Here is a 12,634-nt window from a genome sequence, read left to right as displayed (position 1 = left end):
TTTTCTGCTCTTTTTCATAGTGATACGTACAACCGGTGCCGGACTGGCGATAACAGGGCAGACCTGGCACTTTAAGACGAGCGGCCGCCCGATTTAGTTATGTGCTGCCTATAATTAGACACGAGCGGCTGCCTGCTACATTTAATGACCACGTGGCTTGCAAATGGACATATCCAGCCAGTGGCCACACGCTGCAGAGTGCGTGCCGGATAGCTGGCCCGGGCCTGCGGACATCTGGATCCCTGTCCCATATTTGTACATTTCTAAAATTGACTTGGGAAAACAGGCCAGTTAGGAGACTGAGATAAGACCACAGGAGAAATTACCATGGAGATCCTGACCACTGGAAGCTAAGGTGGCTTTTCCTATTAATATCCCCCTGGTATGGGAATATCGTATTATTGTACATATAAATATTTTGTTACTTCGCTTTACTTTCTGTTTTGTGTCTATATTGCCTCTCATTACGATGAATGGGATGACGTGGAGTTAGATACACTCGTGTCAATATGACTCGGACAGCTGAAACCTCAACGCTGACACAAACCAGCCTCTGTTACCACTGCCGCCACCTCCTACATGCGCATGCGCATAGGGACGCTGCTGATCCGCTCTCAGCGCAGGCGTTTTTTGCTAGGTGACTGTGGCACCCTGCGCATGCGCAGTGGCTTCATGGACCATCTTCCCGAGCAGGATCGCTGCAGGTGTTGCAGATTACAGGCTGCGGTGTAAGTATTACACTGATTTGTTATTATCGCTCCGCCGTAATCGATCTATAGCATCTCCGAAGATAAAGCGATCAATAAACGATGTGGCGGTCTTAATAAAACAACCAATATTGGGCTGCACGGACCCTGCTAGTACGGAGTTGAGAGAGCCTTATGCTATCGGCATATACATATATATATTTCCCATAGACTGGAGGAAGGCTGTCGACTTGTGATTGGGCCACTTAAATATTCTACCTAATATAACCCTTACGTGATATATGATCATCGCTTATATAAGTAAAGGTAGTGACTATACTTGTAAAGAGGAATTCTGGGATTAAGTTCTCAATGTGGAGCAATCACCATAGCAACCGCCCTTGGCAGCCTGGCCCAGATTAGCTTTAAATAGACATATTCCTTATTTCAATGATCTGTTGCTTTATTCAAGGGGTTAAGGAGCCCCAAAATTGTATGGTAACACTAAATCTTTTATGGAAGCATTTTTGGTTGCTATGGCAACATCATATCTGTGCTTGCCTTTACATTACATGACAAATAAGTGGTCCTGACCAAAAATTGTACATTAAATAAGTATTCATGAGAAGGGTTTAGTGAACTAGGATTGATGTTTCTAATATCGTGTTTAGTTTCAAATGTGTTACATTCAACAAGGTTGATGGAACAGCAGCTTTAATATCTGATGAGAAAAAGACTTTTAGGAAAACCCCCGTATATTTATACGGTTTCCAATGACTGAAGTAATCCCAGGAACGTATGTATATAACGAACCTGTCTGGGTTACCTGAAAGCAGATATTTTCACTTGTTTATTTAATAACTAAATTAAACATTAAGTGGAGTGTTTGTTGGGTTGACCTTGGGTGCTCCAGCTGGGTCAGTGTGTGACATCATGGGTGACCCTTATGGTTCAAAGTTTTCCAGCCAGCAGGCGCTTTAACATTACAATAGCAGGCTGTCCAGATAGGTCCAGACTGGGGATAAAGAAATAGCACGAGCACTTTAAGGCCCATGGCCACCCTATGACATCATCACAGCCAATGGCTGGATATGACAGGCCGCATACTACATTTTTATGTTCACATACTGTGCATTTTCATTCACCCCATCTACTGCAGGAGAGATGACGGGCAGCGGCCCACATATAGAATAGATAAATCGACTCCATGGTATCTAAGTAAGGTCTGGGGGGCTGCACATGCTGGACAAAACCATATGTTTGCCAGTGTTATTTGGCAAAGCGATTCAAGTTATTAATTTATACCAGCCCCCCCGGCCTGCTGCCCTAGACATAGTCCACATAGCACAAATGTGTGATTTGTTTTGTTAAAAGCATTTTTCTCCTAACAAGAAAATTAAAGCAGCTTAAAGTAGTCCATGTTGCTTTTTTTGTTCTCCCCTTAGAAACCAATTGAACAACCATTGGTTGTTAGGGTGATATAGTTCTTGTGCACAGAAGAAGTTATATGATTAGTTATTGAATTATATTGCACCGTCTTATTCTGCAGCGTTGTACAATAGGTAAGCAGGAGAAGACGTGCATCACATAACAATTTGGACTTACGGAGACAAAAGGAACTTGAGTAATTATCAGAGGTACAGAGATCAGATGGTACTTATTTTTTTTGGGAACATCACATTTATTTTTATTTGTTCTCATAATCTCATAATATTGTCCAGCTGCATCTGGCCCATTGAGAACACGACTGAAATCACGAATAGCATTGTGTTCGAATGTTCCTTTCTAACAGTGTATGAAATCACTGTACATACGGCTGTGCTTAAACTTCTAAAATAACTGTAGTGCTGATACATTTAAAGGCCCCAGTGTTGAAATGGTTAACCTGGAGTATTTTTACAGCTTGAACCAGGAAAATAAGTCCTTATCCTACAGCTGACACAGTCAAAAGAGTTTAGATTCCTTCAAGAGTGGATACTCCGCAACACTCAACAGGTGGTTATCTACACTTCTTGCTGTGTTTTGGGGCTAAACGTTGTTGTTGTTTTTTAATCGGTAAAACATATCTGTATTTTATTTTAAGGTGAAAAGGGTAGCCATAGGGTGGAAAAAATGGAGTCCATCACAATGATGGGAAGTCCAAAGAGCGTGAATGAATCTTTTCTACCGAATGGGACAACCAGTTTAAAAGAAGATAAGGCCACCATTGGTATATTGGGGAGCGGAGACTTTGCAAAATCGTTGACCATTAGACTTATCAGATGCGGCTATCACGTGGTCATAGGAAGCCGCGAACCAAAATGTGCAGCTGACTTCTTCCCGCACGTCGTTGATGTGACTCATCATGAAGATGCCATCATGAAATCAAACATCATATTTGTAGCAATACACAGAGAGCACTATTCCTCCTTATATGACTTAAAACATTTGCTCACTGGAAAGATTCTAGTGGATGTCAGCAATAACATGAGAGTTGGCCAGTATCCAGAGTCCAACGCCGAGTACCTTGCTTCACTGTTTCCTGACTGCTATGTTGTGAAGGGATTTAATGTGGTATCCGCCTGGGCACTGCAGTTAGGACCAAAAGATGCCAGTAGTCAAGTAAGTTCTATTTGCTATATCTATACCGCTTTATGACACACACGTAGTATTGCAACATCTTAGTCTTTACCCAACCTGCTATTGTTAACCACTGATTTCTCCAATAGTTAACCCTCATAGCATTAATCTTTGCCAAATACTCAACTTCGGGAATACAACTCATTCTGAAGTGCCCCTCTGGAATATAAAATGAAATATTCAAATCATAGGTTGAGAAACCCCATTTGAGAAAGTGCCCCATATTAACTGTTTTTGTAGTAGATGTTCTTCATACAATGTTCCACGTTACAAAGATTCCATCTTGTCTTCCATTTGGTCTCGCAGGTTTATATTTGCAGCAATACCGTCCAGGCTCGTAATCGGATTATGGAACTTGCTCGTCAGATGAGCTTCATTCCAATTGATATGGGAACATTGTCTTCATCGAGAGAGATAGAAAACTTACCATTGCGCCTTTTTACGCCTTGGAAAGGTCCTGTTGTGCTTGCAGTGAGCCTGGCTACTTTCTTCTTTGTGTATTCCTTTGTAAGAGATATCATTCACCCCTACTTCAAAAACCAACAGAGTGACTTCTACAAGATTCCCATTGAAATTGTGAACAAGACTTTACCAATAGTGGCAATTACCCTCCTCTCTCTTGTATACTTGGCAGGCCTTCTGGCAGCCGCCTATCAGCTATATTATGGCACAAAGTACAGGCACTTTCCTCCGTGGCTGGAGAACTGGTTACAATGTCGGAAACAGCTGGGCTTGCTGAGTTTCTTTTTTGCCGCTGTGCATGTTGTGTACAGCATGTGTTTGCCAATGAGACGTTCGGAGCGTTACTTATTTCTCAATATGGCCTATCAACAGGTAAGAACTCTAAGAGAAGATAAGGGAGTGGATTATGGGAGACATTAGCAGAGCCCACTTTTCAACTTGACTACACTTTTTGTCCAAGACACGTTATCGTCTTACAGGAGAAACCTACTGATTTCTTTGACCTAAAAGTTACTAATACATTTAGAAAATCACAAATAGCGTCAGTAGAAGTTTCATCTTCCGGCTTAATCAGTGACCCAGACAACAAAAAAGTGCTGATTTTGATTTGGTCTTTGAACAGTGTCCTACTCATTTAGTGATGGTCCAAGGCTATATGGGGGAGTCAATATTTAATCCACACTGGTTTGTTATACCCTTCCCCCACAAGATCAGACATGTCAGTAAAAAATAAAATGAATACCATTTTGGAAAACAAGATAATACTTTTTTGTATATGAAGATGAACTTTGTCTGCAGGTGTATTTGGAAACGGTACAAACTATTATGTTTTCTGCATTTTATTTGCATCTAACTGAACTATGTGTACTGTATGCAAGTCAAAAGCCATTCCTCTGTAGTACATAACGATAAGTCCTATTTGGGAGTAACTTTGCAATAGTCTCCGTTGCTCCTAACTACGTATTAGAACTTGGTGAAAGCATGTGTGAATACTTAAATTACTTGCGTTCTGAAAGGTTTCAATAGGTATTCTTTAGTGGCAATAAGGTAGACCATAATGTTCTACATACAGCAGTGGTGCTCTTGGTATTACATTACGCGATCATATATGATGTACCAAGAGACAGAGTGATGCCCAATCCTCCATATTATTATCGACAAACTGTGAATGTAATGATAATAGAGGAATAAAGACAGAATGGTGAATTGGGGAAGGTTATTAGAGGGTAGAGATAGAAAGCCCTTTAAATGACGATAAGCTGTGTTTTATAGGTTCATGCCAATATCGAAAATTCTTGGAATGAGGAAGAAGTATGGAGAATCGAAATGTACATCTCCTTTGGAATAATGAGTCTTGGCTTGCTGTCCTTACTGGCAGTGACTTCAATCCCATCTGTCAACAATGCTTTAAACTGGAGAGAATTCAGTTTCATTCAGGTACAATATTGGAAGTATTTAAACATGGGTATCTTGCCTCTACGGCAGCAATCAGCCATATAGTCCATGGAATTTCTTTGTGCATCAAAAAAAATGATAGACCAAAGCAAAATAACACCGTTAATTAGTTCTCGCTAATTATGCAATGACATTTTCATAATCTGTGTCAACACTAGACCTGTTTTCGTGTCTTCCTGCTTCATTTGCATAGTGTCTTTTTTTTTTCCTTGTCACATTGTGTCTTTTTATATCCTTGTTGCATCATCTCATCCTGGTCTCAATGTAATGTCTGAATCAAACAGTTAACCCCCCATTCCTGATGCAATAAGGTAAAAAATGATGTCACACTGCCATCACTTGTTCTACCTGTTCTCGATTAGCCGGCTCGCAGTTCTCCACGCAAACCCACTGTGATTAATGACTTTATGCAAGAAGACCCCCGTGTCGCCTGTGCTGGAGGACGGCCCCAGGTCTTAGCCCCCCCGAGGCTTCTTGGTGCAGATCCTTTGAAACGTCCTTTAATCTGCCGTTTAGGATGTCTGTACTATTTTATTACCTAGCATTCACAAGGCTATATTTGAGCGTAATTGTGTTTATTTGCTTTAAAAGTGGGCACTTAATTTGTGAATTCATTAACATATTCCAAGAAACAGCCATTTAGATCCAAAACAGGAGGCATACATGGGGTAAAACATCTCAAAAGGGCCCGTGGATGTTGCGTTACATTAATGATGTATACATCTGCTCTGAGGACCCCTCCTTTGATGGTTTCATGACATGTTTGCTTCCTCTTTTTTAACTTAGACATTTATTGTCATATCTGCATTTTTTGGTACCGCATTGATATTCTCTATAAATTATGATATTTTTAAACACTTTTATATATCAGTTTTTAATATATTTGTAAACGAGGATTTCTTTGCGGCATCGGGCACAGCGGTACTTATGTGGCCCTCGTCTTATTTCCCATTTCCTGTACCAGTTTCAGGCCTGATACAAAGGCCCTTCTCAGCAGAAGAGAAGTCAATTTAAAAGCAAATATATGTTTAAAACTGCCTTTTGATCTATTACCACATTGTAGTATCGGCAGGTTCTACGGTCCGTTGATTATGGATCCAAGTCTGAAGAGTATCTTGGAAGTTATTGTCGGATCCATTTAGAGGAATAACATTTTTATGATCTCTGCAGGAAAAATTGAAAAGCTATAACAGCCAGATTGTCGTTAAGCACAATTTTATGTCTTGGTAATTCTGCCGTCTGCCTGTTTAATAACTGCTGCTAGCAAGTTGTTAAGTAAAATATTTATGCCACGATTTGTTATGTCTATTTTTCTGTAAAATAGGTGTTAAAACACATATCAATGCACTTCTACCAAGAAGATCATTTAGAAGCTGACATTTAGAATCAATTATATAAAAAATGTGTGCACTTAGACAAGTTGAAGTCGTTTTTTGTTAATGGTATTTTTTTCTCCTTTCTCTCTCTCCAAAGTCCACCCTTGGATACGTTGCTTTGCTCATAAGCACCTTCCACATTTTACTTTACGGATGGAAACGAGCTTTCGAAGAAGAATATTACCGTTTCTACACTCCTCCAAACTTCGTTTTGGCTTTGGTCCTTCCAACGATTGTGATTCTGGGTAAAATCATTTTGCTTTGCCCTTGTGTCAGCAGAAGGCTTAGAAGAATAAAAAAAGGATGGGAGAACAGTCACTTCAAGGAGAAAACAAGCAGATCGGCAGCTCACGTTTCACCTGAAAGGGTCACAGTTATGTAATGTGCCAATTTTACTTTTGGATTTCATATGTTTCTTTTTCAGCGTTCCATGTTCTTTGGACAGGGTGTGCGGGCCGCTGTTGACAACAGAGGTTTGAAGCAACGCGCATTTTGTCAACGCTCCTCAAATATAATTATGTTCTGAAATTGTTGCTGAAATAATTTAATCTCATCTAAAAATTGGATCCTCGTAACAGAGGGTTTCATGCCTTGTTACAAAGTATTTCAACCTTGACAAGGATTTTGCAGGTTCTTGAAAATCAGCCAGAACCTGTCCCTGCGTAACATTCAGTAGAAGACAATCACAGCTGAGCTCGATTTGATCTGAAGTGGTGACGCTCTCCTCTTGGGGGGACCCGTTATAAGTCAGCGTGATGTTTTTTGAAGGGTAAACAAGGAACCGCCATGCTATTTAAATCGAGTATTGCAGCCAAGTAAAAATTCAAGTTGCTTTTCTGAAGCACAGCTTTTGCCAATATGTGAACCGGCTTGGATGCTGGTTCGAAGCGCCAGATATTCAGCTCTCATAGCCTTGGTATGGCAGAAGAACCATGACAGCTTAACTTATCATTTAGTATTGTAAAGCTATAACTTCTGTAATTGTGGGTCTAGAAAATCCAACGGTATATAGGAACATTCATTTTTTGCTGCTCTCCTAGCACCAAGAGCTGTGTTTTCATCCAAAGTTCAGCCCTAACCGGAGGTGGCAGAATGTTCTTCCCTTTAAAATGCCTGGTTCATAATGGCAATAACTGACTACTGACCCTTTTCTCCCTTTTGATTGGATTTAACACATATATATATATATGTGTGTGTGTGTGTGTGATTGTGCCATGGTAGACCTCTTACCATTCTACAGTGGTTTCAGTAGTAATGTTACATGTCTTGTATTTCCAGTAACCCATTCATGGATACCTTTTTTGTAATGGTACTAGGATTATTTTTTATTCAGAGTTTAATACGTATGTGTAATGTGTATATATAATATAATTGAAAGTATTGCTCATGAATGTATTGTCATACATGCAGTGTTTATAGGACTTCGTTTTCTATCACAGTGCTTTTGATATAGTGTTCTTGTGACATAATTCCTTCACCAAAGCCAGAAAAATATCTGTTTTTGCCAAATAGTTAAAGTGCATTTTAAAAAATAATGTCAAATTCAGCCCCAGACCAAGGATCGGTGGTAGTGGACCAAGAAGTATTCAGTGGGAAGATTGTGCTTGAAAACAATGTTTATGTGTATCTAAGGGCAAATATTCCAACGGCTGTCCTCATACATAGCACCACATAAAGGACGAAGCCTGTGATAGATACCCCAAAGTATCAGCAATAAGCTACTTTTATTTCTCAGAGGTTACATCTGAAATGTAATCAAATAAAATCCGTCACTTAACAAAATCAGAAATCCAGCTACTATGTGTGATCCGCATGAAGCAGATGGAAGCTAAATTTAATTATATAGTACCAGTAGAAAATGTATTTGAGCTGCTCACTCAATCTGAAATAAAAATGCCCCAAGGATTTATATGATATCCAATCACACCCCAACATTAATTCATAAAAAGAGGAAAACGCAATAAAAAAGCAAAATTAGTTAAGGTGATCAGCAGCGTCAAAATGCATCCACAAAAAGTTATCCACATGATTACTAACATCAGAAATCATTCACAAATTCATTCATCCAACACATTCAGCGAGACTGATACATCGTGATTAATAGTCCCAAGACAAAAACGGGTGCCACCTTTAGCTAAAGTCTCCATCATCTCTTGAACCAATAGGACTATATGTTATTTTTTCCATTTTAATCAGTAAACTTTTAACAGGAGTATGAGTCTTACCTATTATCACGTTATATTTACTGAACTTGCTGGCAGTTTATGAATGATAATATATAGTAGCTTATGTTTTGCACATATTTACTTGGACTGTGAGTTATAAAGTATTCCAGTGATATTAAGGTAAAGCGTGCCTGGCATAGAAATAATAATTAAAAATTTATCAGAGATAAAAGCAAATGCCTCAGAAGATTGTCGTACTCACGCTGCCTTAACTGTTCTCCAATAAAGAAGCGGGACGGCCCTTATAAACCCTATTCTGCGATTGATTCACATTCAGTTTTCAATGAATCGGCCTCATAAATCTGATGGCGCTGTATGATAATTTAATTGTTCTAACAATAATGTGTGTACATCAGCTATATAGGTAGCAGGAGACACTATATACTACTGTATATATAATATAATCTTAACAGAAAAATATATACTATATATAAAATTAATCTTAACAGATAAATAGAGCCTCTGTTTCTGTATATCTCTATACATACCTGTTATTTACATTTTTTTCTGTTTTCCTATAATTTTTAATTCCCGTATATAAATTACATGGATTGAAACTTTGTTTCCTTAACAGTTGGAATGTAATCCTAATTGCGCCGACTCTGTAAGGGGATAGTCGCTGCTTCGTGTAGATGAATCGTTTTTAGTGCTGGTATTAAATCTTCATCAAGCAACCCAATAATTCCAAAGGTCATGTACAGAAATCCCACAGGTAATAGAGATGTATTTGCTAAACCAGGAGTCTGCAGGGGATCTTAACAACATTTCTTAAATATACATTATGCAGTGTTAGGGTCAGGCTGGGATTTCTCTGATTTGATTGATAACGTTAAAAAAAACAACTGCTTTTAACAGCCCAAATTCTTCAAATAGGAGACACTCTATGCTGTCTCTCTGTTAGCATCACACACTTGTTGGGAGTCGCCAACTAAGAGTTTCTTTAGATGTTGTTGAGCTACGTTTAAGTCTTAGTGGTTCATGGGAGTTACAAATAAAAGTTGTTGCCCGTTCAAGAAAGTTTTCATGTGTTGTTTAAACAAGAGGCTGACCATTATTGGTCAAAGGCAATAACTTTGTTTTGCGGTTACACTAAATCTGGGGTCTGTTCTCTAAAGGGAAAGTTGGGCTTCGCTATTCATGAAGGATCAACACTGGCAAGTCTTTCAAAAGGGTTGAACTGGCATTGAATATTTCAAGGCTACATTGAAGAAACATCATTGATTAAACAATACATTATACAGGGACCTTAGTGATGTATAGGGAGTTGAGAGAGCCAAACACAACTCTCCTGTCAACTCTCCGTTTAGTGAATAGACCCTATTGTGTCTTATGATCTGCCCCAGTCTTTTACAGTAAAGCACATAGACCCTGCCCTGGGTGTTTGATTAAAATACATCTGCGTTTCCATGTCTTCCAATTAAGCGTTTAATTCAGTGTTGTATATGTAGTAAACCATATCACTAAGCTGTTGTAAATATAGCAGTTTCTTATATGGCAGAACTATATGGCATATAAGATGACATTTAATGTGTATCTTGTGTGATATGTTTTTTCTATAAAGATTGTTACTCGTTTGATTGTATATTAATTAGGTAATTGATTAAACAAAGAGGATAGCATTGGACCAAAAAGTTCATCCTAGGTGGCGTTAGTGATTTATAATGACTGGTGGTCCCTTTTAATCAGCAAGCTTTACTTCTACAAAAGCACAAGCTTCATCCAGTTCCAATCCCTGCTGCAGCACACCAGCCCTTGGCACGTGGTCCTCCTACGGCTATAGTATTAAAAGGAATTCTCTAATATTACCCCACAGTCCCGAGTCCGATAATAAATCCCTGACTCGTTAAAGCTTTTTACGATGGGCGTTGTACGGCTTAAGTATTCTGGTAACAGCCCTTCATTTGTCTCAAGGTTTTTGTTTTTCGAATTTCGACATCTATAGTCTTCCAGTTCACAAGAGTAAAACTTTGGGATTCTATGGCATACGGTACTGATATTGGCTGACGCTATTGAGGTGCTTGGCCGAGTCCGATTCCAGCAATAAAAAAAATTAACACACCCAGGAAACAAAATGAAATGATTTTTTTCATAATTGCACTATACTATACTGTAGGATGGAACAAAGTTACCGTTATACTGCAGAATTATGATGGAATTAATTGTTAGATGCCAAATAGTGGTTACAGTTTTGGCCCTTGCCGTGCATGAAAACCCCCCAATGGTGCCCAAATGGGCCCTTTGAAGCTGGCACTGAGGACATTTGCTTCTAATGATTTCTGTAATTATTCTTTACCGGGCGTGCGAGGGTTTGCTGTCGTATCGCTGGCTTTTTTTTTATTTTATCCAGAATCAACACCTTAAGTTTATTTGTAGAAGCGTCACACGGACAGACATACGGACATGGAGAGTATAGGGGCTCTGCATGCTGTGTTAGGTCACCGCACTTTGCTCTCTCTCGTACCCCACAGATCAACATCATCTTGATTAGAAATTTCTTCTCGTAATTGGTTCACTAGGGCATTGTCTAAATACCTCCTTAATTAGAAGAATATAGCTTTATTTTTTTTAATCCACTTTGAATTTTGTTTTTCTAGTCTTCTATTGGCCGTTTTCTTTTTCCAGCAGAGCAGTTGGATGAACATAAATAAAAACGATATTACGTTAACACTGATGGAGGAAAAATAAGTAAGTAATAATAAAAGTAAGCGCAATTGTATGTAGCGGTTCTATGTTATTGATCGTTCAATGTTAAAGTGATTTAAAACTACCTGCTCTATTATGTCATTCAACATCGGTGGTGGTGCCAAAATAAATGTGTTGGAATATTTGTTTATCCTCGATCTTGTATTTTTTTTTTTTAAGATATACCTCTATATATTCATTTATGTTTTTGGCTGCAAAAGGTTTTGCGGTAAAGAGAACTTTGACCACATGGAGTCTGTTCCGGTTCATTACGTGTTTGAAATTCTAACTGTGTAATAATTCAACTGGTGAATGCGCCAAAGAAAGATTATTAGTAGAAGAAATAATCTGTGAATACGCAGAATACCGATGGATATGGTGTGCAAAGCAAATACCGACTCTCCGCTGTTGGAACACAGCACACAGTCATTCTCTCTTTCTCTTTATTAATAATATTATCAGATCTGGAAAACTTTCAGTGTATTTATCTTAAAGCCAACGGTAAAATCAGAATCAGGTCAGTTGAAGTCAGAATCTGGTTAATTTTCTGTTAAGGTTAAACATAAAAAGCCAAAAAATAATAACGCTACCAGTGATGAGATCGAGTTTATTTTGTGTTTGTATTTTTATTTCATAATATAATAATGTATATAAAATATATTGTAAATATATCAGTAAGTATAAACAGATAACATGGTAGCCCACATGATACATTCAGTAAATACAGTAGTTCCTGTGAGGCCTTTGCAAAAGATTCGGTGAAAACTGCTTTTGTTAAGCGATGATTGTTGCAAAGAATTGGGATTTCTCCAAAATCTCTTTATACATTGAATTATACATTATACAGGGCCAGCTCAGCCCTTCTTGACAGAGAAACCTACCACTGTAAGCCCTTCATAATGAATAGTGATGTCAGGGAGAAGAAACCACAACTCTCCATTTAGTGAATAACCTCATGTATTTGCAATATATTTTACTATATGTGCAATTGGTGTGATGACGTTTCATTACGTATTTGAGATAATGTTGAATTATGGAGAGACCACTTCTTTTTTCAGTACCTGCTATAATCGTAGATTTTTGCTTTTCTGTGCTTTCCTGTGTTTTCTTTATTAACCCGACTTTAAAG

At 38.5% G+C, this 12,634-nt stretch overlaps 1 protein-coding gene across 1 annotated transcript; it reads left to right on the top strand.

The window, feature by feature from the left end:
• The first annotated feature begins 2,798 nt into the window (after positions 1–2,798).
• LOC149280569 (metalloreductase STEAP2-like) lies at positions 2,799–6,980 on the top strand. The gene is made up of 4 exons (XM_089500383.1): positions 2,799–3,287; positions 3,612–4,139; positions 5,040–5,204; positions 6,696–6,980. The coding sequence occupies exons 1-4, from the start codon at positions 2,799–2,801 to the stop codon at positions 6,978–6,980; spliced, it is 1,467 nt and encodes a 488-aa protein (XP_089356509.1).
• The last annotated feature ends 5,654 nt before the right edge of the window (positions 6,981–12,634 follow it).

The sequence above is a fragment of the Sceloporus occidentalis genome, unplaced genomic scaffold (assembly GCF_023333645.1).
Source record: "Sceloporus occidentalis isolate IW3139 unplaced genomic scaffold, rSceOcc1.0.p SCAF_154, whole genome shotgun sequence".
NCBI classification, from domain to species: Eukaryota; Metazoa; Chordata; class Lepidosauria; order Squamata; family Phrynosomatidae; genus Sceloporus; species Sceloporus occidentalis.
Note: the sequence above shows the minus strand (reverse complement) of the source record. Positions and strands in the feature narration are given on the sequence as shown.

What these genes read in the sequence shown, in the direction of transcription:
- LOC149280569 (XM_089500383.1), top strand. Translation starts at nt 2,799, where the DNA reads ATGGAGTCCATCACAATGATGGGAAGTCCAAAGAGCGTGAATGAATCT. An exon ending in CAAAAGATGCCAGTAGTCAA is followed by an intron (nt 3,288 to 3,611) that starts GTAAGTTCTATT and finishes TTGGTCTCGCAG; the next exon opens with GTTTATATTTGCAGCAATAC. An exon ending in GAGAATTCAGTTTCATTCAG is followed by an intron (nt 5,205 to 6,695) that starts GTACAATATTGG and finishes CTCTCTCCAAAG; the next exon opens with TCCACCCTTGGATACGTTGC.